The 21,006-nt window shown below is 56.9% G+C and overlaps 10 protein-coding genes across 10 annotated transcripts; all 10 read left to right on the plus strand.

The window, feature by feature from the left end:
- Positions 1-1,195: 1,195 nt before the first annotated feature.
- On the plus strand, positions 1,196-1,582 carry JKF63_02722 (uncharacterized protein; the record flags this gene model as incomplete). The annotated part of the gene is made up of 1 exon (XM_067898746.1): positions 1,196-1,582. One exon carries the CDS (start codon positions 1,196-1,198, stop codon positions 1,580-1,582), a length of 387 nt encoding a protein of 128 aa, XP_067754903.1.
- An 888-nt stretch (positions 1,583-2,470) lies between these two features.
- On the plus strand, positions 2,471-4,195 carry JKF63_02723 (uncharacterized protein; the record flags this gene model as incomplete). Its single annotated transcript, XM_067898747.1, has 1 exon — positions 2,471-4,195. The coding sequence occupies one exon, from the start codon at positions 2,471-2,473 to the stop codon at positions 4,193-4,195; it is 1,725 nt and encodes a 574-aa protein (XP_067754904.1).
- Positions 4,196-4,770: 575 nt separating this feature from the next.
- On the plus strand, positions 4,771-8,355 carry JKF63_02724 (uncharacterized protein; the record flags this gene model as incomplete). Its single annotated transcript, XM_067898748.1, has 1 exon — positions 4,771-8,355. One exon carries the CDS (start codon positions 4,771-4,773, stop codon positions 8,353-8,355), a length of 3,585 nt encoding a protein of 1,194 aa, XP_067754905.1.
- A 917-nt stretch (positions 8,356-9,272) lies between these two features.
- Positions 9,273-9,617, plus strand: JKF63_02725 (uncharacterized protein; the record flags this gene model as incomplete). Its single annotated transcript, XM_067898749.1, has 1 exon — positions 9,273-9,617. One exon carries the CDS (start codon positions 9,273-9,275, stop codon positions 9,615-9,617), a length of 345 nt encoding a protein of 114 aa, XP_067754906.1.
- A 241-nt stretch (positions 9,618-9,858) lies between these two features.
- JKF63_02726 (uncharacterized protein) lies at positions 9,859-10,404 on the plus strand (the record flags this gene model as incomplete). Its single annotated transcript, XM_067898750.1, has 1 exon — positions 9,859-10,404. The coding sequence occupies one exon, from the start codon at positions 9,859-9,861 to the stop codon at positions 10,402-10,404; it is 546 nt and encodes a 181-aa protein (XP_067754907.1).
- A 900-nt stretch (positions 10,405-11,304) lies between these two features.
- On the plus strand, positions 11,305-11,748 carry JKF63_02727 (uncharacterized protein; the record flags this gene model as incomplete). Its single annotated transcript, XM_067898751.1, has 1 exon — positions 11,305-11,748. The coding sequence occupies one exon, from the start codon at positions 11,305-11,307 to the stop codon at positions 11,746-11,748; it is 444 nt and encodes a 147-aa protein (XP_067754908.1).
- Positions 11,749-13,143: 1,395 nt separating this feature from the next.
- On the plus strand, positions 13,144-13,998 carry JKF63_02728 (uncharacterized protein; the record flags this gene model as incomplete). The annotated part of the gene is made up of 1 exon (XM_067898752.1): positions 13,144-13,998. The coding sequence occupies one exon, from the start codon at positions 13,144-13,146 to the stop codon at positions 13,996-13,998; it is 855 nt and encodes a 284-aa protein (XP_067754909.1).
- A 756-nt stretch (positions 13,999-14,754) lies between these two features.
- JKF63_02729 (uncharacterized protein) lies at positions 14,755-16,074 on the plus strand (the record flags this gene model as incomplete). Its single annotated transcript, XM_067898753.1, has 1 exon — positions 14,755-16,074. The coding sequence occupies one exon, from the start codon at positions 14,755-14,757 to the stop codon at positions 16,072-16,074; it is 1,320 nt and encodes a 439-aa protein (XP_067754910.1).
- Positions 16,075-16,583: 509 nt separating this feature from the next.
- Positions 16,584-17,846, plus strand: JKF63_02730 (uncharacterized protein; the record flags this gene model as incomplete). The annotated part of the gene is made up of 1 exon (XM_067898754.1): positions 16,584-17,846. One exon carries the CDS (start codon positions 16,584-16,586, stop codon positions 17,844-17,846), a length of 1,263 nt encoding a protein of 420 aa, XP_067754911.1.
- A 998-nt stretch (positions 17,847-18,844) lies between these two features.
- On the plus strand, positions 18,845-19,930 carry JKF63_02731 (uncharacterized protein; the record flags this gene model as incomplete). Its single annotated transcript, XM_067898755.1, has 1 exon — positions 18,845-19,930. The coding sequence occupies one exon, from the start codon at positions 18,845-18,847 to the stop codon at positions 19,928-19,930; it is 1,086 nt and encodes a 361-aa protein (XP_067754912.1).
- Between the last annotated feature and the right edge of the window lie 1,076 nt (positions 19,931-21,006).

Here is a 21,006-nt window from a genome sequence, read left to right on the forward strand (position 1 = left end):
CCGGTGGTGTCGATGAGGCCGACTTACCACTTGTGCTGCTTGCCGGAGGTCCTTGAGCGCATACGGAGGTGTGGTGATGAGCGTGTCTGTGTGTGCGTGGAGGCGGTGGTGGGGGGAGGGGGAAGGCGGCGGCGATGCAAGGGAGAGGTGACATCGCAAAGAAGAAAAAAATTCAAAGAGGGGGCGCTTCCCAGCTGCCGCGCGGCTGCACCCTATACATACGTCAATATATATCTATATATATATATTTATATATTTATTCTTTCGCCCCCCCTCCCTCCCTCCCTCCCTCCCTGTCGCTTTCAGTCTTTTCTGCTTTTTTTTGTTGGGTTTCTCGCATCTCTTCTTGCTCCCACACACATCCAGTGTGGGTGATGCCGCTGTCGACGTGGTAGTCGTGGGGGTCCCCATTTTTTGGTGCTATCAAACTTTTTTTTTCGTTCCCACCTTCCCGTTTTTGACCTGTTTTGTTCCCCGCTGCTAATCCACCCCAGTTATGGTGCATGACACGTTCGACAGCTCCTCCAGCTTTTTTTCTGCTACTAAAATCTCCAAGGCATATCCAAGTACATCATACACATGAGCGGAATGAGGGCCGCGACAGGGGGGGGGTGGGTGGGTTGGTTATGCTTGGCAATCTACCTGTTCACTCCCTACACTCTGATTCTCATTTTCTCGACCCATTCGAGTGGCAGCGGCTCCTGTGACCTCACACGCCGATTGGTCACGTGTAGGTTGGCGGCAGTTTCTTGCTCAATGTTTTCACCACGCTGGTCAGCGCAGGGCTCAGTGGTGCAGCGGCTTTCTGCCTTCGTTTCTTCCTCGTTTGTCTCTGTGTGTGTGTGTGCGTGCGTGTGCGCCTTTTTTCAGTGTTTTGGCACCCTCGCTCTCCATCTTCCGCACTGAGCTACCGCAGGTTCAAAAAAGAGGGGATAATGGAGGGAGGCATCCGCGGTGCTCTGTGCGCCTGCACCTAGTCGATCCATGGAATTTTGCCATCGCATGCTCAATAGAAGACTCCACCGTCTCCCCCTCCCTCCTCTCACCCCCTTCCACTCCCCCGATTCTCTAAAGTGCTTGTGCACCGCTACACCGATCGGGGCAGGTACCTTCAGCAGCCGTTTTTTTTGCAACGGTCTCCACTTTATCGTCTCTCTTTGTATATCTTGCGCAGCACGTCCTTGCCGACAACATCATGTCTGCTGAGCAGATTGAAGGTATAATTGATCACATCACGTACACCAAGGGTGTATTAGGTGTTGTTGTGTGCACACCCGAAGGGGAAGCCATACGCGACAGCTTCCCGAACCTCGACAGGTCTTTGGCGCAGACCTACGCTGTCATGGCCGCGGATCTCGTGCGACAGGCATCAAAGTTGTTTGGGCCAGTTAGACCTCACGATGTTGCGGCAGAGCCTTCTAGCAAGCAAGGAGCTAAAAGGACAGCTGTCCCGCCGGCCTCGCCACTACCGATCCAAGAGAGCACAACCGAACTCATTCGTGTTAACACCCTTCTCCACGAGATCATCATTCGCTGCAGCGACGACTTCCTTATTGCCATTGTTCAGGAGCCCGTTGATTGACCGCGGCGGACACGGATTTCTCTCTTATTGAAGGCGCGCACTCTCTTGGTGTGTGTGTGTGTGTGTGTGTGTTTTCTTCGATGCGTTTGTGAATATCAAAAAAAGTCGACTGCGATTACACCGAGTGTTGTTCAGAGAGGAATAGCCACGCATACGCATACGCACACTAGTGTATCCGTGTACAGTTTAGTCTCATTGTGCGCCTGTTGCGTTCTTCAGAGCTTTGGCGCTTTGCATCCGCTGTCTATCAATCATTGCAGGTGTGCGGTCTGTACAGATGTCTCCTGCCCCCTCACAGGCAGTGAAAATGTGATTTGACAATGGAATGTGCACATATTATGCCAAACAGAAGTAAGTCTTGTCGTGTACACAACAGAAAAAAGAAGGCCAGCATGTCTTCTCAAGTTGTATCGTCGACGTGCAGAGACACACTGGTAGTGGTGGTGAGGGGAGGGAGGAGGGAGGAGGAGGCCTTTTCTTCCCCCAAAAAAGACTGGGGCTGGTTGAAACGGGGACAGAGAGGTGTCAGCGGAGGGGGTGAGATAAGCCCATGCACACGCACCCCCGCCCCCCCCCCCCCCAGCCGCCACCATCACCACCACCATCTCTGACAGTATGTGCGCACGGGCTTCCCTCGCCGCTGTCGCCGCTGCCGCCATCAACCTCGATCTCTAATTTCCATGCTTTACTTCCCTCCCTCTCTCTTTTCAACCGTTCCGCCTCACTCTTTTGCCATTCGAGAGCGCACGCACACGCACATATATATATATATATATATATGTCACGTCTCTAAGCCTACACGCAGCGGACGGGAGGGAGAGGGGGGTCTCTCTAGAAACAACAATTGAGGCGTTGTCGCCGCTGCTAGTGACTCGGCATCGTGCACGCATGCCCACAAGGTGTCGCGTACTCCTCGGGGTCCAGCGGCCACCGGCTCGCAGCTACGCCCTTGATTTGGAGTACGTCAAGTTTAACGGTAGTTCTTATGTACGCTCACTGGCTTTGGTGCCTTTTGCGCGGGTAGGGATGGCGTCCCGGCCCCTGTCCCACACGAGCAAGATCGTCACCTGTGCAGGTTGTCCAGATAGCAGTCGAGTTCAGTGGCCATCTCACAGGCTCACTGATCTTGGGAGCACCCCGACGGTGCTGGAGTTGAACCCAAGGGAGGTGATGCGGCTCGCGGAACCGCTTCCCTGCGGTCATCTTCTTCTTCCTAAAATCCAAGAGGCCTTTGTCCAGGGCATATCCCTGAAGGAGCTGCTAGCCCCGTTCGAGGCAGAGACACGCAGTGCTATTAATTCCTTGTCTTTTCTTCGTCTAGCTCTTCGGAAAAGGGGAGGCAATGGAACGAGAAGTGCTACCGGCGATCCCGCCTGTACAAGTCTCCGTGTCCGAGAGCCCTCCGCTGATGATGTCGACACTGATGCAGATTTGGAGATCGAGGCAAACGCTTTCCCAGGGATGGAGGGGGAGGGTGCGGTTTGGATACCGGTAGCCTATTCGTCTGCGGAGGCTGAGAAACTGGCAGTGAGAGAGTTGCACATACAACTTGGCATTGCACGGTTTTTCAAAGGGCTCGACCCGTTTGGAATCCCCAACATTCACCGATTTGATCGACAGGCACTCGAGCTGCTCTACGCCGCTCCAGTGGACTCGCGCGATTTCGTTGAGGCATCGAAGCACATTTGTGGTTTGCGTGCTTACAGCAAAGGCAGACAGGGCTACAAGCCCCTTGCATCTCTCTCTCGACACCACCCACGGCTTTTACAGGCCCTACTGCACCGAAGTTTCGAAAGTGCTGATACATGGTACAAGTGGCTCGCTGACTGCGCGGCCTGTGTGGAGGAAGACTTGATCAGGGTGCGCAATGCGCACCGCGACGGCACTCACGTCAATGCCTGGCGCTCTCCTGTAAATTCAACTGGCGGCGTAGAGATGAGCGCCGATCGCATTGAGGCATCATCTGCTCTACTGACAACGCACTCGTTCCTTCACTTCAACGAGAGTTCCACAATGGAGGACCTGGCAACGCAGCTGCAGTTGCTTTGGCGCCGTCTTGAGGAGACCTCACAAGGCTGTCACAACAACGGGAACCAGGACGCGCCACCGTGCTCACGCGCAAAGGTATATGTATACGGCAGTAGTGACGCCCCTGTTCTGCATCGCACGATGAGGTTGGCCTTCACAGGGACATCGCCAATGTGTCACACTCCAGAGCGAGGTCATCGGGCAGATTCTCGTTATACTGGTCCGAATCGGCTTCCAGCTGCGGCTGCTAAAGCGAACGCCACGAAGTTGACTTCCTCGCATCCGACGTCATTGTCACTCAATGGGCCCCTGCTATCACCTATAGAGGCAGTTGTGGTGGACGCCACTCGACATCCACTCTTCACGGCGGCGGGCTTTGCCGCGTCCCCTAAGCAGCCGCCATCCCTCATGGCGGCAGTTGAAAAGGCCGCGGGCAGTGACGCGACGGCTGCGGCGCTCTTCTCAGCGCCGCAGTGGCACGATCCGCTGTGGGATGCCCAGGCGCTTGCGTGCGTCTGCGCCTCTGCAGGCATCACGCGCACCACTGAAGAAAAGCAAGGTATAGGGAGTGTGAACCACGGGTGAGTCGCTGTGCACCGTGTCTCTCTCTCTCCCTTCCTCCGGCCATAGTGAAGTCCTCTGCATCGATGTCTCCTTACCCCCCCCCTCCGCCTTCCCCCATTCCCGGGCAAAGATAAGAACACTTCAGGCATAGCAGCATGTGTCTATCCACAAAGAAAAGTTTGGTTACTGCCCCAAACTTGACAAGCCGACATGCAACAAAGCGTGAGGCCTCTCGTTCACGCAGACACTGCGATTCTGTCTATGAGCAGTGTGTACACAGAAGGGGAAGGGCGGCCTGGGGGAGGCACTTATTCCCAGCACCTGCGGCCTCCCCCCCTCCCCCCCCACGTGTCACCGTCCTCCCCTCCTTCGCTTTCTCTCCGATTTCTTTCTAAATTTTCGTTACCTGTGTTCTCCTGCACGCGCTCCAATGCACTGGGCTACAATTGGGTTTGGGCCATGTGCTGTTAGCGGTGTGGCCACTCATAGAGAACAGCCCCCCTCCCCCTCCCCCTCCCCCCCCTCCTTGGCCCGTCCCCCTTATTTGTATGTGACGGTGTTTCCACCACTACACCACCCACCCACTCACTCTGGCCATGCTGAGGCTTACTCGTCGAGTGGCCGGTGGCCGCGCCAAGCAGCGTCTGCCGCGCAGCCTGCAAGGGCTCTCTACTCCTAACATGCGGCGGTCGTGGTGGGACATGAAGAATTTGTCGAGTGCAGAAAAGAGAGAACTGCTGTGCGGCTCATGGCGAGCGGCGAACCCCATTCGACTGGTGCCTGGTCCGAGCAGTCGGGTCAGTTGCTCCGAATCGGAGCCGCTGACCTTCGCCACAGAAGAGGCGGCAGACCACTATATGGCAGAGGAGGATAAGGATGTGGCGTCCGAGACACACGAGTCCACTCTAGCCCTGGCGGAGCGCTTCTTCGTGGAGTTGGCGAGTGCAGCGGATGGAGAGGTAGATGGGGCGCAGATGCCGCAGGATCCCCAGTCCGACGATGAACGCCGTCGCGAAATGCGAGACGTGCAGCGAGAGTTCTTCGGCGACTTTTACGTGGAGCAGGGCATCGTTGACGAGTCGAGCCGTTACGCATTTGTGGACACAATGCTACGACCTTCACGGCCTCTCTTTTTGGTGAACGCTGTCCTGCCATTGGCACGTCTCACAGTGCGGGACCAGCTCGAGTCCCACTGCGCGGTGTCCCCAAACCTTGATGGCGGGCCCCCAAGTGCCACATCGACTGGGGTCGCTGGCGTACCGCTCCTGCTACCCGTCTTCACACCGACACTATTTAATCCATGCCTCTACGCTATCCCCCTCCCACCCACCCAGACGTTTGGCGCACCACTCCATGTCAGCTTTTCGGCAGCATCATCACGATTGAATCATGTGAAGCACCACGACGAGGATCCTAGTCAAGGCGTTGATGGTTCTGCATCGTCTGCGCTAGTGCTCGAAGAAGCACCAAACTCCGCCGGTGAACAGAAGTTGCTGTCTTCTAGTGGCACATCAGTTGATCTCGTCGCCGACGCCGATGAGCTTCGCGCGATGATGCTGGACGCACTACCCTGTTCCGAGGCAGATTCTTTGCCCTCGCCGACTGCAGGGCAATCTGCTTCGATGAGAGACCCGGGAAGAGAGGCTGGGGTAACAGGTGACAACACGGCTGTGTCGGCGCCTGCCGTGTCCGCGGTTGCTCCCAACCCAGCAACAAAGCCGCCAAGCCTTGCGCATATGTACTGGCTGCAGCGTCAGGTGGCCAGTGATACTCTTCTCAACGTGGATGACGTGTCGGTGGTGGTGTCTTTGCTGAGCGTGCGGCTTGCTGCTTTCTCTATGGCCCGCGGTGGCGCATCACAGCCATACGAAGTAATTCTTTGTCAAGCGAACGACCGAGATGCGACGGCCTGCGCGTACCACACCGAAATCGCGCAATATCTCTTCCAAGCCGCGCAGGAAGAATCGAGCGACCCCGCCGCAACGGATCGCTTGGCGCGGGTGGTGATCGCTGTGGAGGATGTCACCCTCAACGGTCGCCCCGCAGCGTCGCCTCACTCATTGAAAGAGAATCGGGACGGGTCGAGACGACAACGGCGTCCGACGCATCAAACACCATTGCCATGTACTGAGTCTGCTGTGCCAGTGATGGACCGGTACCCGAACATGGTGTACCTCCAACCTCCCTTGCCGCGCGTTAGGGGGCGTCCAGGCGCACCTCTACGTGGAGACTTGGACTCCAGGTCAGCGCCGGCGGCTGCGCACATTCCTAGCAGAGTTGTGCTGTGTATGCCTGCAACATCTCGTGATGGCGTGCGACCTCGTGGCTGGCTCGCGGGTACAGAGCATGAGGCCGTCGACGAAGACGCCGATCTCTCACCTTTCGCAGCGGACGATGCTTGGTGCCCTCGCCGCGGTGCTCTCAGTGTGCTTTCGGGGGCACCACCGAACACCTTTGTGGAACGCTGCCGAATGGCAAACGCCAATTTCTCAAAGCTCCGGGAACAACTATATGACGCCATACACACCGTGAGGGTGGATGGCTGCGGTTGGGTCATCTATGCCACCCAGAGCGCCAACGTAATCGAGAATGAGGCCGTTGTGTGCGCTGTCCTGCAGCGCATCCGTGAGGAGGGCGACATAAGGCAACCACCCCTGCCACGCGACTCGTCCGCAGCGGCGGATGGGGACAAGATCGACGATAGTGCGGGTGTTTCAAAACAAGTGGAATCGACATTGAGTGTTGAGTGCGTTCCGCTAGACTCGCCTACGATTGAGGCGTGCATGGCATCCCCAGAGGCCGCCTCAGTGCTGGGGTTATTATGCAGCGAAGGACGCCGCGGTCTCAGCACATGGGTTGCTATCAAAGATGGCGCCGCGGGGCAAGAGGCGGAACAGATCAGCGCGGAGCTGCGCGCTTCTGTTGCGCGTGCGGCGTGGCGAACGGACCCGATGCGGTCAGGCAGCGACGGGGGGTTTGTTGTGTGCCTGCGCGTAGCGCGGCCAAGGGCGTTTCTGCGGCATCAGCATGGCGGCATCGGGGAAACAGTGGCGAGGGGTCCGCCACGGCTGTGCCGCTGGTGGACACACCCACGCAGCCGCGTCGTTTCCGCAGTGACACCAGCGGCGCTTCGGTTCATAACAGACGCAGAGCGAGGCGATGCTGCGGGACAAGGGCATGCATCTAAAGGAGCCTCGAGGATCCTTCACGCGGGGGTGCCGGTGGGATACGTCCCCACGCTGCCGGAGGTGTCGGCCACCGGCTCTGACGACGTCCCTTCCGCGCCTGGTTTACCAGTTGATTGTCGGATCAGTAGTGCAATTTGTCATGTGGATGCCCTTGGCGCCTTGCGCAGATCGCTGCCGCCCTTGGCTCTCCCTGCAAAGGCCCTCTGTGAGCTGCTCCTGGTCAGGCATATCGATTCTCGAGTGCTGCGCAGGCAACTGCGATTATGCCAAAAACAGTCGACAATACAACGGCGACGGGAGCTCGACGTTGAGGGGTGCGCTACGGACGTGGAGGCTGAGACGCGCGCCTTTCTTGGAGCGGTGGAGAGGGTAGCAGAGGCGCATCTCGCCTCCACTTTATCCTCCGCCAAACTGCCCAGCCGTTTTTACGCCTGGGTCGGCGTTGTGGCCGACTCGCTTCTGCCGTCCGGCGAGATCTGCTTTGATCCTCAGGCAACGGAAAGCTCGGAGGCCCCGGCTGCCACCGGCAGCGCTGCTCTTGACTCTGCTGTCTTGACCGAGGTAAAGGCAGCTGGTGTTGTGGTGGAGGTCGAGTGCTCGCGTTATCCCTCTTCCTGTGACTCTTCGTCCTCCCACATGGAGTTTTCGGTGCGCCTCGATGTTCCACCGGATATGCCAGAACGGTTCAAACACCTCGCGGCGCTAGAGGAATGGCGAGTAGCGCTGCGGGACGCACTGCTCTATGTACGTCGCCGCACCACGAAAGAGAGCAGCCCCTTCCGACTCTGGGCTGATCAGTCGATAAATCACACCCGTGTGCCAGCACCGAGATTCGCTGCGGGGCGCGCTAGCGGCGCCATGAGTGTGCCGCGCTCCGGCGAACTTGTTGAGCTCGCAGAAGATGAATACGAGAGTCTGCACACGACACGGATGGTACCAACTCTCGGAGCGGCATCGCTTCCCCCCGTTCGGGACACACCCTGCAACGTATGACACGGAGGCTGAGGACATGAAAGCTGATTGGCTGCGCGAGACGAAGTACCTGAAGTGGCGTCGACATCGAGCCTTGCGATGAGCTGGGTCTGAGAGCCGAGTGGGACCGTCCTGTGTGTGCGCGTGCCTCTACATGGATGTACAGCCGGCTCGGGCTCTCTAATGTCCCCTCCCCTCCCCCCCCCCTCCCCCCCCACGCATCGCTAACTGTGTTTTCTTTTTTCCACATTACATTTCTTTGCAGTAACACAATCGCCACAAATACTGCGTGCTCACCGCTGCAAAAGGAGTTGGTTCTGTGGTAGTGCGTACATTGTGGACCCGTCGTGAGTGGAGTGGGGGGGGGGGGAGGAGGAAGGGAGGCTCTACCAGAGAAGCAGAACCGTTTCTCTCTCCTTCATGACGGTGATATCTTCCTCGTATGCGCTACTCCACGGCGGCATCTTTCAGTGCCAGACATCGGAGTCTTCATGCCGGTGATAACATGGGGCCACCACGAGGTGGGGGCGTGAAGTGCAGCGCAGGGCAGCGCTATCCCCACGACGCACTTCGGGCCTACGCCTACCCCCACTCAATTTCAATGATGACGTAAAGGGGCGCGTCGTGAGGCTCGAGGCACCGCCCTCTTAGTGGTGGAGTCCATCCCTTCCCTACCGTGTTGAGGTCCACATTCTAGGTTTACTCTCTCCTCTCCCTCTATTTTGATTTTCCCGTTACCCGCAATGAATCCCGTGCCGCTGTCGCCTGCCCTTGTCGACCGGAGCGCTGTTGAGCACACGCACCTCAACACACACACACCCACCCACACACACACTCTCTCTCTCGAAGAACAGCGTGCATCAAGGACTACTTCATCCCTCCATCACCTCTCTCCATTCTCTGTGATACAATTGGGCCATTTGATTGCCTCGCCGACGATGCCTGGCTCTTTACCTGCTGATATGGTCACGTTGGCGTCTGGCGAGGCCCCGACGCAGCAACTCTTGTCAGGATTCCAGTTCTTTTTCTTGTGCCTTATCGTGATAGCATCGTACTACGTGTCATTGTACATCTCCGCCCATGCGGTGGGCGAGTCGACGGCGTCGCTGAGTGCCCCCCTTACCTCAGCCTCAAGACTCTTTTCCGGAGTAGGCTACACGATCCTAAACAAGATCAATCGCCGACGGAACCGTACGCAGGTCGGTGCTGTCTCTTACGAGGACGTGGTTCCAGACGACAACGATATTTTCTCTTTGAACCAGCCAGCGCGAGGCGCGCAGTAGTGTGTCAGACGTGTATCTGACGCAGCACCTGTGCGTGCGTGTGCGCACTCTCTCTCACACACACTATCACACACACACACGCACACACAGAGGGAAACCTGCGCGCCAGCGCATCTCTCCTCTCTCTCACTCGTTTCACCTTAGCGTGAGCCTACTGTGATAGAGAAAAACAACTGATACTCCCCTTCCCTTCCCTTCCCTCCTCCCTCCCTTGTTCCATTCAAGCGAGCAGGCCCAACAGATGGAGGAAAGTTCGATGCGGCAAAGCGAAGGCAGTGTAAATGTCACTCAAGACCGTATCCGGTACGTGAGGGCTGGGCGGCCACACCTGCTCGGCGAGACACGAATGCTGCGTATGGCACTGGAGGAGCTTCAAGAAGAGGTGGTGCAGATGGATGGCGAGGAGGCGGTGGTGCGTCGTCTAGCAGAGAAGAAGCACCGAGATCTGCTGCGGTGTTTGCTGCGTCTTGCCGTATCTGATGACGCGTCCACAAATGGCAAAGCAGTTGCAGCAGATGATCAGGTGCGGCAAGACGCGGCCAGTGCTCTTGTCTGTGGGGTATTAACGCAATGCAAGGACGAGCAGTGTGCTTGTTCAGACGAGGCAGAGCGCCGCCTGCCGAGTATCAGAGAGAAGGCCCGGCAGTTGCGTGCAAAAAAAAAAACGGGAGACACCTCCACCGTGCAGGAACATGCGCACCATCACAGCAGTGTGATATCCGCCGCGTGGTCGAGGCGACGGAACTCGAATCCCTTCGCACCGCGCTGGAGGGTCTGCGAGGGATGAGGGCTAGGGTGGAGGAGACTGACGCCTTGCTGCTGAACACGGGACACACATTTTTCTGTTGACTCAGGCGAAGTCTTTAAGTGTGTATATATGTGTATATATGCATATATATATATTTATACGCAGGTGTGGTGGTGGAATCTGCGTTCACTTCGGATGTTGTTTCTCTATTCCCTGAAGGGAACGGTGCCCGCACCCGCAGCACCGGTCGAGGAACGCCGTTGCTTCTGCCATAGAACAGCTTCGATGAATGGGCCGGTATATACGCTCGAAAAACACAGGAGAAGCACAAAGAAACCAAGTAAACAAAGCAACAACAAAAGGCCACGGTGGTTCCTCTGGTGTCCCCCCCCTTCCGCTTTTTTTCCTTTTCTTAGAATGGAGGGCTATTCCACTTATACAAGGTACAGGGAAGGTGCTGTTATCTACAAACAACACAAATGCATGTATACCGCCGCAGAGTCATGCGACTCTTATGTTTTTCCTCCCGTTTGTCCTTCCCTACGCGGTTGATATGCTGTGCTGCACGGGAGTCGCCTCGGGATAGGGCACACGAGAGGGGCTTTATATTTCTTTCCTTCCCCTTTTCATCTCTTCGTTGCTCGCACGGCTCACTCATCACTGTTCTATCTGTGCTCCCATGTGTCTCATTGCCGCTTCTTTCCCTCCTCTCTCTGTTCCCCCCCTCCCCCCTCCCCCCTTCCCCCTTCCTCCCGCCGACATCCACACCGGTGAGAGCTGCCGTTGTTATTACTGAGAAGGTGTGCGCTGTGTCCCCGAGGCAAACGCAAATTACAGCCGCCTTTCAACTGTATCCTTTTGAAAACTCTTTCCCCCCCTCCTTTGTTCCCCCTCTCCCCTCCTTTGTTCCCCTCTCCCCCACCAGGCGAAGCCCCCAAAATGGCGCCACCGAAGGCCTCTTTCCCTGCCCGCATCTTCGCGGGCGATTTCATGGGCATCAACTGGAACCGTGTGAGCTGGATGGCCCCTTATAACAATTTCTACCCAATCACCATGTGCGGTGGCTGGGGTGGCCGGATGTGGTCCAGCTTTATCCAGTACGGTCGCTTCGATAACCGTGCTGGTCTCCTTGTTGTCCGCAACTTGATCATGGGCATACCGACCGCTCTCATGGCTCTCCTGATGCTCGGCAACATGGACTGGTTCCAGTGCATGCAGTGCGCCTTTTACCTCCCTGGCATCCCCATTCCGAAGTGGGCACAGGAAAAGTATGCGGAGGAGATGGAGTGGTACAGCTGGAATAAGCCAGGCTCCATGGCGAAGCACCACTACGCAGGTACCGTGTCGATCCCCGGCACAGAGAAGTATATCACTGAGATGTAACAGGTTGATCCATCTTGTTCGAGACAAGGGGTGAGGAGGAGGAGAGGGTACAGGACTTGTGCACGGGCTTCTCTCTCACTTTGCCTTCTTCGGTGCTCAACTGGCTGTCGCTCTCAGCCCTCCTCGCATCGTAGGGGGGGGGGGATCATTCCGTGCGTGTGTGTGTGTGCATGCATGCATGCATGCCTTCTCTTGATCTCGAATCGAGGAAGCACAGCTTCAGTCACGACTACGACGGGCTGCGCGTCCAGGGGTGGTGCTATTAAAACGAGTGGCAGCAACCCCCGTTCACTATCTAGCTATTGGAGGTGATAGGTGATTGGGTGGTGCGACATGAACCACCCCGAAAGCGCACGCAGCCGCATCTTTTCTGGTTGTTTATCTATTGGCTCTGATGTTCGTCTCCTTTCCAGTAGTGTTTTCTGTGAGTTAAGACCTGCACAATGACAGCCGCATCCACATGGATTGTGCGTCTCTCTCTTTCTCTGTGTGTGTGTGTGTGTGCGTGTGTGTGCGTGTGCGCGCATGTGCTTTGTGCGAGGTGTAGGTATAGGATTTATTTCTGGGGGGGGGGGCGGGGGGCGGGGGGCTCGCGGATGTGCGTAGGGAATGGGTACTGTGCTTTCAGACCCCAGTTGTGTCTTAGATCCCCGCCCCCCTCCCCCCTCCCCCTGTTGTTATCTAAAAAAAAAAGGAAGAGGGAATGGAAAGCGAGGCACTCTGTTTCACAGGGAGCAACACAACAAACATGTTCTGGCATGCGTACATCCATCCACCAGATGAAGCGGTGAGTGTCGCTCCACACATGTCAGGGGCGGGGTGGGGGTCGATTTGTCAATCGACAAGGCCCAAATGATATGTCCTTGTTTAGTTTTGTTGTTGCTGCTCGTCTTCACCAGTTCTGCAGATGGTACTCGGCAGTCCACTGCTCTGGGTCGTTGAGGCGGCAGCCGGTTTGAAGAGCGGCTGAACTCCGCGTGCATGTGCGTGTAACTTCTTAGATGAACACGTGAGGTTGCTCTGACACGAGGGGATGCGGTGTGCCCAGCAGAGAAGGCCTTGGGTGAACGAGCCTTTATGGCTGTCCACGACTTCGCAACTGTTCTCATCCCCCTCTCGTGCTTAAATCTCTTCTCTTCCGCGGCTCTCACACGCGCTGTCTTTTATCAGACTTTTCTTTCCTCATCACCACACACGTCTGTGGATCAGAAGATGCGCGGATGTCGCGACAGTTGTCACTAACGAGTTATACGGGGGTTTTCCTTTCGCTTAGTTGACACACACACACACACACACAGAGATAATTATATATACCCCGCCTATCGTTCACTGCACACTCCTCTGTCCAAAACACTGGAGAGAGAGAGAGGGTGGGAGAGGGGAGCTGTTCGTATCATGTCGTCATTTCTTGAGCTAAGGATCGACCACCTGGTGCGTGCTGCCAAAGAAGAGCTTTGCTCGCTGGAAAGACAGCTGGCAAAGAGCCGGAGAACACGAGAGGCCTCTAGCCGTTCGTCAGATGGCGAGGCTCGAGAGGCCCCAGCGGCTACTCCCGTCGCGGCCGCATCCCCGCTTAGTCATCAGAAGGAGAAGAGATGCGCCAGGGAGGGAGGCAGCGCCTCACCTATCTCCATAGGTTATACCCCTGCCATCCCGCCCGATCCATGCAAGGGCTTATCATTGATGTCCCCGACGGCTTCCCCCTCACGTGTTGTTGTCCCCACTTCGGCCACGCAAAGGGAGGGCACACTGCTTCAATTGGTGCGAAGCAGTGGGTTGTTCGGTGGTGGTAGTCGTTCCTTTGTGCCTCACTACATCGTCGTGTCGGGTCGTGCCGGGATCGCGTGGTATGCGTCCGAAGCCGAGTACCGCCAGCACCCCAGTCGCCCACTCGGGCGTGCCGAGTTCTGGATCGAGACCTTCAACAGTCGAGGCAGCCGCTTCAAGAAGGCAGCCGTCTGCTGGCCATTGATCTTACCTGATGATTGCCCTGAAGCGAGTGACCCGAGCAAGACGTACTTTGCTGTGGACTATTACACACCCAACGAGGATCGGAGGAAACTTGTACTGGCGGCGTCGTCGCCGGCAGAACGCGACGCGTGGGTTCAGTTTCTCACGAAGTACATTGACCTCTACTTACCTCACCGTGCAGAGTCAGAGGAACTGCAGCAGATTCCACGCGGTGCAGAGGTTCCGCTGCACCAGTCAGGGGTCATAGAAGGAGAAGCTCCAGGCGGCAACATTCTCTGAGCTGGTGCGCAGAGTATTTCTCTACATGAGGAGGTGCTAGTGTGTGTGTGTGTGTGTGCGATTCAATGGCAAGTGATATCAAGCGCCGCGTGTGCGTCTCCGTTGTTTCGGAGGGGTGCTGCAGGGGTCCAAACGCGGGAAAGGGGGCGCCTGTTGGCCGCCACCCCCGCCTCGACGCACTGCAGGTCATTGCTGCATCGAATGGGAGGAGAGGTAGGTGACCGATCACGATGCCATGGGTTTTACTTTTGCCGATAGCAGGCTGCATATCGACAAATTGGGTACCCGAGATACCTTCCCCCTCCCCTACCCACTCGTCTTGTTCCCCTCCCATCGCCTTCCCCCCCCTCCCCTCTCCGCCTCCTTCTCACTGATGACTTTTATATTCACGTATACGTCCATACGCGTTACTGTCTCTCTCTCTCTGTCTGTCTCTGTGCGCTTACATCTCGTTCGCAAAAGGCACATGATGCGCACTGGGGTATTTTTTCTCCCCCCTTTTTTTTTGGCCCAGCATCGCTTGATCATCAAGAGCGTTCAAGGATTTCTGCGCTGTGGTGTTGCGGTACCCTCGGACCTGTGGCAATTGCATAGCTGTCTTCGAACTGCGTACCGTTGTTTCTCCCTCAAGTACTTCTGTATACATACATAAAAACGGTATCTATGCATATGAGGAGAGGGAGAAGGTATCATCAAGTCGCCACCGCTCCGTTCTCTTCTCTCATCGCTTCCCCTGGTGAGTCTCATAGACATTGAATGATGACATCTCTTCCCGTGCTTCACTTGAAAGCCACTAGCCAACAGAACGTGACCATAGCCGTCGATCCTTATGATGCCACAGCAACTCTCTACACGTTCCTCCGCTCGATCCCTAGCAAGATTGAGACTGAGCTGGCGCTTCAGCCCTTCCTCGAATCCCTCCACACAGCTCCGTCGTCGGGCAGGGCTTCAATCTTTCGAAAGCCCAATCATCGCCTTGTGCAGCTCCTGGATTCGGTCGCCACGGACGACGTCTTTCGACGTACACCACATGTTCTTCCCGCACTAGCGCGCCACTCAGATCAGTGGGTGAGACGATTAGGGTGCGCCTCAATAGACAATGATAAGACGGGTGAGTCGACGTCAGCGATGCACTCAAAGGAACACGCAGCGATCGTGTCACAGGGATCAACGCCATATCCCACCACTGTACGTGCCGCGGACTTGCGCGAGTACGCTGATCCGTACACCGCCTACAAGGTTGGCTACGCGAGGAGACACGACTCGGCTCACTCACCTCACCTTGAGAACCGTACTAGCGATGAAGCAACCACCTCTCACAGGTCTTCGGCAGAGACGAGAGGCCCGCCGTACTGCAGCATCACGCAGCCTCGAGAGGAGGCATTGTCTGTGTCGGCTGAGGTGTCTGCGCTCACCGTCCCTGGGGACGAGTCTCAGTTGCACGAAACTGCACAAGACGGACTTTGCGAGGAAAGCCCAGCGCCGAAGCCGGCCGTCACTTCGGCTTCGGCGATTCACCCGGTGCTGCAGCTGATCGCATCCACAGTTGTCACACGAGGGGAGGAGGACACGGCAGTAGTGGAGGGAGAGCGGCATGGGGACACACACGAGGATCCGCTACGAAGTAGGTCGTCGACGGCGACAAGAGGGGTGATCGAGGAAAAGCTACACAAACTCCGGGCGCGGCTCAATGACGCTGAGGCGGAGCTTGTCAAAGTAATGGAGGAGGAGGAGGCTGCAGAGCAGGCGTGGTCACCGTTCTACAGCCGTGTCAAGACAAGTAGGATGTACATCGAGGAGCTCAAGGGTCGGCTACAGAGTGCCGCTTCCCTCTACCTGCTTCAGCGCTACGAGTGCGAGACGCTGCAGCAGGCTCACGTCGGCGTGGCTATGGAGTCTATGAGCTTGGAGCTGGTGTTGCGCGATGTGCGAGCGCGACTAGAAGACGAGAAGAGTAGTTCACTCACGGAAGGCCCGCATCAGATGACAGCGGGCCAGAGGCTCGCTCAGCAGCTGCGCGACATTTTCGCCTTGCCTGCGGCTGTGTGTCAACACAACACTGCAATGAACTCGTGAAACAATGCCGAAAAAAAAACATAAACAAATAGAACACCGTGGGTCTCCTCTCACACCCCGAAACGATTGGGGTTACAGAGTGCGATCAGGATCACTACTCTCAACCCATGTCAGTGCTATCAGAACGATGGTTTGAACACGCAGCCACCACCTGAGCACATGTTGTTGTGGCGGCGGCGGTTTCTCAACAGAGTCGAATTTTCACCGTGGCTGAGGGAAGTGAGAGAGAGACCCCCCCTCCCCTCCCCCACACCCTCACAGCAGCATGTCATCGCTCATCCAGTCGCGACGAGACAACACAATCGGTCGACGTGAACTCCGCCCCCCCCCCTCCCCCCCTGTCTTGGCCTATTTTGTTATCCCACTCACCCCCTTTGCTGTTGTATAATCATCCAATCACTCTTGTGCAATATGATTCATGTGCGACAGTCCACACCGGTTGCACATTCCAAGGTCCCCCCTTCCCCCTCCCAGCAACCCAGCCACACCCGTACGCGAGGGCGGTAGCGATGCCAACCTATCGGCGCGACCAGGCGCGCATACGCCGACTTTTCAGTGCACCCGACACCACCAGTGAACTCATTGCTACATGCGACAAGGCATACGTGCCTTCTTTGTCCTACAGGGCTTCGACCAACTCCGTTATTGTTGTTCCCGAGGACGACACAGCGGCACCACGAGTTAGGCTGCCCTTTCCAGCGATCGATCTCGCGTGGTGCCCTTTCAAGCAAGGGATGGAGAATGCGGCTTACGCGACGGCGTGCCACAGCCAGCCTATACAAATATGGGATCTCGAGGATGGCGAGGTGCGCGGCTCGTACTCCTCAACAAACGATAGTGACTACCACGCCCACGCGCACGCGTTGTGTTGGTTCAAGGCCCCCACCCATCAGCACTGGATTGCCGGCGGCTACGGAGGCTTCGAGGACGCCTCTCAGGTGCGTGTATTCGACATTGTTTCTGAAGGCAGTCAGCCCATCTACACCTACAGCGGCAACCGGTGCAAAGGAGTCGTGTCCGCCATGCATGATTGTGAATGGCAGGGCACAACATCGCTGTTAGCGGTGGGGTTTTACAACGCGCCCTCGGTGCACCTCATCGACTGTCGGAAGCGGTGCGTCGCGGCGAAGTTGCATGGTCTTAAGCGCAGTGTGCAAGTCATACGAAGCGGCAGCGAGGACACTGACCCATACTGCGTCTATGCCGGGGGAGCCCATGGGGATAGCCGTATTGCGTGCTGGGATGTGCGCAAGCCATGCGCACCACTATTCACTCTCTCGAGACCTGCTGACACAAATCAAGTGTTTCAGTTCAGTGTGTTGCCCACGAGCCCCACGGCTGCGCCGGATGACGCCGCAAGTGGTTATTCGCGGAGGCTTGTGTCGACTTGCTCAACGGGAGGGGTTGTGCTGTATACCTGGAGACCTGGAGAGGTACCCTCTGACGGCACAGAGGTGTACATCGGCGCCTCTGTGGGTCCGACGAGTGGCTTGGCAGTGGTGGGGCCCAACACCGTTGTAGTCAGCACCGGTGGCCGGTCCTACACGTTCCGCCATGAAGCGTCTCAGAAGGGCGCGGTCACCTTTGCGCAGCAGTCAGCTCGTTGTCATCGCTACAGTACTCGGGAGGATGAGGCTGCACACTTTCCGGTCCTCAGGCGCCGGCAACGCTCACCAATGCGAAGTGATTCGGATGAGGAGATGTGTTTAGAGGTGGGGGAGCTCCTTCCTAGCACCGAGGCAACCAATATCGCTGTCATATCTCTCGCATAACGAAAAAAAAAGGCTCTTGGAGTTGTTTTTTTAGCCCGCTGTGTGAACTCTACCGCGCCATGCATCACTCAAAAAAAAACTCTCATGTCATGTGTATTGTGGTTCAGTCCAGCGGTGCTGATCTGCATTGGTGCCGCCCCCCCCTCTCCCCCTCTCCCCCTCTTCCCGCCGAGCAAAACCATTCATTTTTTTCCCGTTTCCCTTCTATAGTAAACTGCACTTGTCGCATAACCCTCCTCCCCCTCCTCCCCCCTCTCCCACACACAGGACACACCGTATGGGTCTTATGGAAAGCGAAAACAAAGGATCGATGCGAGAGTGCTGCCTCTTCTTTTTCCCCTTTTCATCATCTCCTTAGATTTCCTGGTCCGACAGCTGTGGGTAACGCCCTTCCTCCTCCTCCTCCCCCCCTCCCCCACAAATCGCGTCTGACATTTTATCTGAGCACCAAAGTAATGCTGCCTGCGCTTTTTGCTCTCGTCCAGTGGGGACAGACAAAGCGAAATGGACTCTTCTCGTCAACAGAGTGTTCCAAAAAACAGGACCACACCTCTTCACTGCTGCCCCGCTCTGCTACCTGGTGTGTGTGTCCTTCGTTGCTTTGGGGGAAAAAATTGCTCATAATGCTCCTCCTCCTCCCCCGCCCCCCTCCATCCGTCCCCCCCTCCACTGCTTTCTCTTACACACACGCTTACGCATACACATCCACCAGACATTTCACGGTGACTGCTGCTTCTTCTCCCCCCAAAGTGCATCCCCGCTCCTCACTGACGGACATCGCCCCGCTTTTCTACGTTGTCCATTCACCGGCGCTGTTGCCTCTTTTCTTGTCCCCCCTCCTCGTCACGTTTCTCAGAGCCACTTGTGCCGCATTCCCCCTTCCCTCTCACACCTTTGTGCGTACCGGCTTCTCTGTCCCAGCCTAGTGCTTTCCATCATTCAACTCGCATATCTTTCCTGCTAAAAAGGGGGCGCCGCTGTGGGCACCTCATTCAACCATGCACAACACCGTCACTTGCATCAAAAGTCCGGGTACGGCTCTCTGCACGGACACTGACACCTGCCGCACGATCACTCTGAGCCGACCCGACTCGTTGAACTCCATGTCCCTGTCCATGGTGCAAGACCTGTATCGTCTGTACATCACGGAACCGCATCCCACCGAGGATGCCGTGTATGTTCTGCGCGGTGACGGGCGGCAGAGCTTCTGTGCAGGTGGCGACCTGAAAGCCCTGACGGGACCCGACCAAGATGCCCACAACCCACTCTTTTACCGCCTGGAGTACGAGCTGGACTTGTACATCGCGGCGATGCAGCGCACACAGGTGGCGATGTGGGCAGGGCACGTGCTGGGTAGCGGTGTGGGCGTTTCGCTGCACGGGCGCTTCCGCGTTGCCTGCGAGACAACGCATTTCGCGATGCCAGAAACGCAGATCGGCGCTGCGAACGACGTTGCGACGAGTTGGGTGTTCTCGTCACTGCCTATATGCGGACTTGGCGCATACCTTGCAATCACAGGCAGCAGCCTGTACGGTGCGGACGTGTTCCATGCGGGCCTGGCGACTCACTACATCTCGCTGGAGAAGTTCGACGCTGTGGAGACTGCGCTGGCTGCGCTCAAGTCGTCTGAGGACGTTGCGGAGTGCTTGCACGGGTTCAGCGCGGACGCTACTGTTCCGCCGTTCACGCTGGCGGAGAGCACGTCTGTGCTGGCTAAGGCGTTCGGTGCGATCACTACTTCAACGCGCGTGCGTGACATCATGGATACTCTGCGCGCAGACGGCAGCGCGTTTGCTGCGAAAACGCTGGAAGTGATGGAGCGCAACTCGCCGCTGGGCATGACGGTTGCCCTGGAGAACATGAAGCGCCAGCACACAGATGCGTGCACGAGCGTGAAGGAGTCCTTCAGTGGCGACTATTCGGGGACTCAGTCTCCCATCATTATGAAGGAGCTGGCCAGGGGCGTGGAGGCGTTGTTTGCGAAGGGGAAGCGTCCGCAGTGGACAGTGAGCTCTGTGGACGACGTTGACGTTGAGCTTGCGAAGAGGGAGCTGTGGCCCGGCGAGGGCAGGGTCTCGTTGTAGGAGAGGGATCCGCCTGCTCGAAGGGATACATTGACCTCGATCCTCACTTGCCACCAGTGTACTGTCGGCTCTGTGGCACAGCGGAGAGGTGGGCTCGGTTTGGTTTGCAGGGACCCTTCGGATGGTCTGTGCATCTCTGTCCGCACGCACGGCTGTGGGGGCTTCCACGCTCCTTCCACCACCTCTCTTTTCATCCCCCCTCTCCGTCTGACCTATTCCCTCCTGTACCATTGACATGTGTTTCGCGCGCACTGCCCTGCAGCGCACTCGGGGGGAGGGGGGGCTCTGAGCGGCCAGGCTTTTCTTCCAACTTTCTTGTTTGCTGTTGGCCTCTCTGTTTCCTTTTTTTGAAGTACTCTATTACTCTGTTGTCTTCCCATGCCCCGCCCGCCTTTCTCTTGTGTGTGCTAGCGCAATTAAAGCATCTGCAAGCGAAGATCTCTTCGCACACCTCGAGTGATCCGCACGACTGTACGCGTGCAGGTGCGCAGCGCTCCCTCTTTTTTTTTTGTTGTTGACTGTTGTTTCTCTCGAGTTCCCACTTGTGTTTTACGCTTTCCGCTATATCCCCCCCTTTTTTTTCCCTCCCTTCTGTGTCCCTCTCCTCCTCTCGTTGCCTCTGTTTTCTGACCTGTGCATACTGGCTCCCACGTCTTGCCTCCGCTCTTCCGCAATCTTATTTTTGCAGCGCCGAGTTTGCACTGCTGCGGTATGACGGAGAGCCACATCTCTTCGCATGCCTTAGCAAGCTGCCTCCTAGCCTGTGCCTGGGCTCCCCTCTTCTCACCATTTATGGCAGCACTACCACTCCTCCATTGGAGCGGGTCTTCTCTGCAGGGGTGGAGATAGTGGTGAGGGGCAGCACGACAGAGCGTGGATGTGGCGTGGAGAGCGTGCTGGTTTGGCTACGTAAGATTCAGAGGCTCGTCGCTGTCGGTGTCTCGCTTCCACTTCACCCGATAAGCGGCTTTTTCGTGTCTTCTTTTCCCTCTCGTGGCGCATGCAGTGCAGCAGCCTTGAAGTGACTGCTGTTTTTCTCTCTTCCCATCAGCTCTCCCCCTCCCCCTCTTTTCCTC

Source organism: Porcisia hertigi, chromosome 32, assembly GCF_017918235.1.
Source record: "Porcisia hertigi strain C119 chromosome 32, whole genome shotgun sequence".
Classification (NCBI taxonomy): Eukaryota; Euglenozoa; class Kinetoplastea; order Trypanosomatida; family Trypanosomatidae; genus Porcisia; species Porcisia hertigi.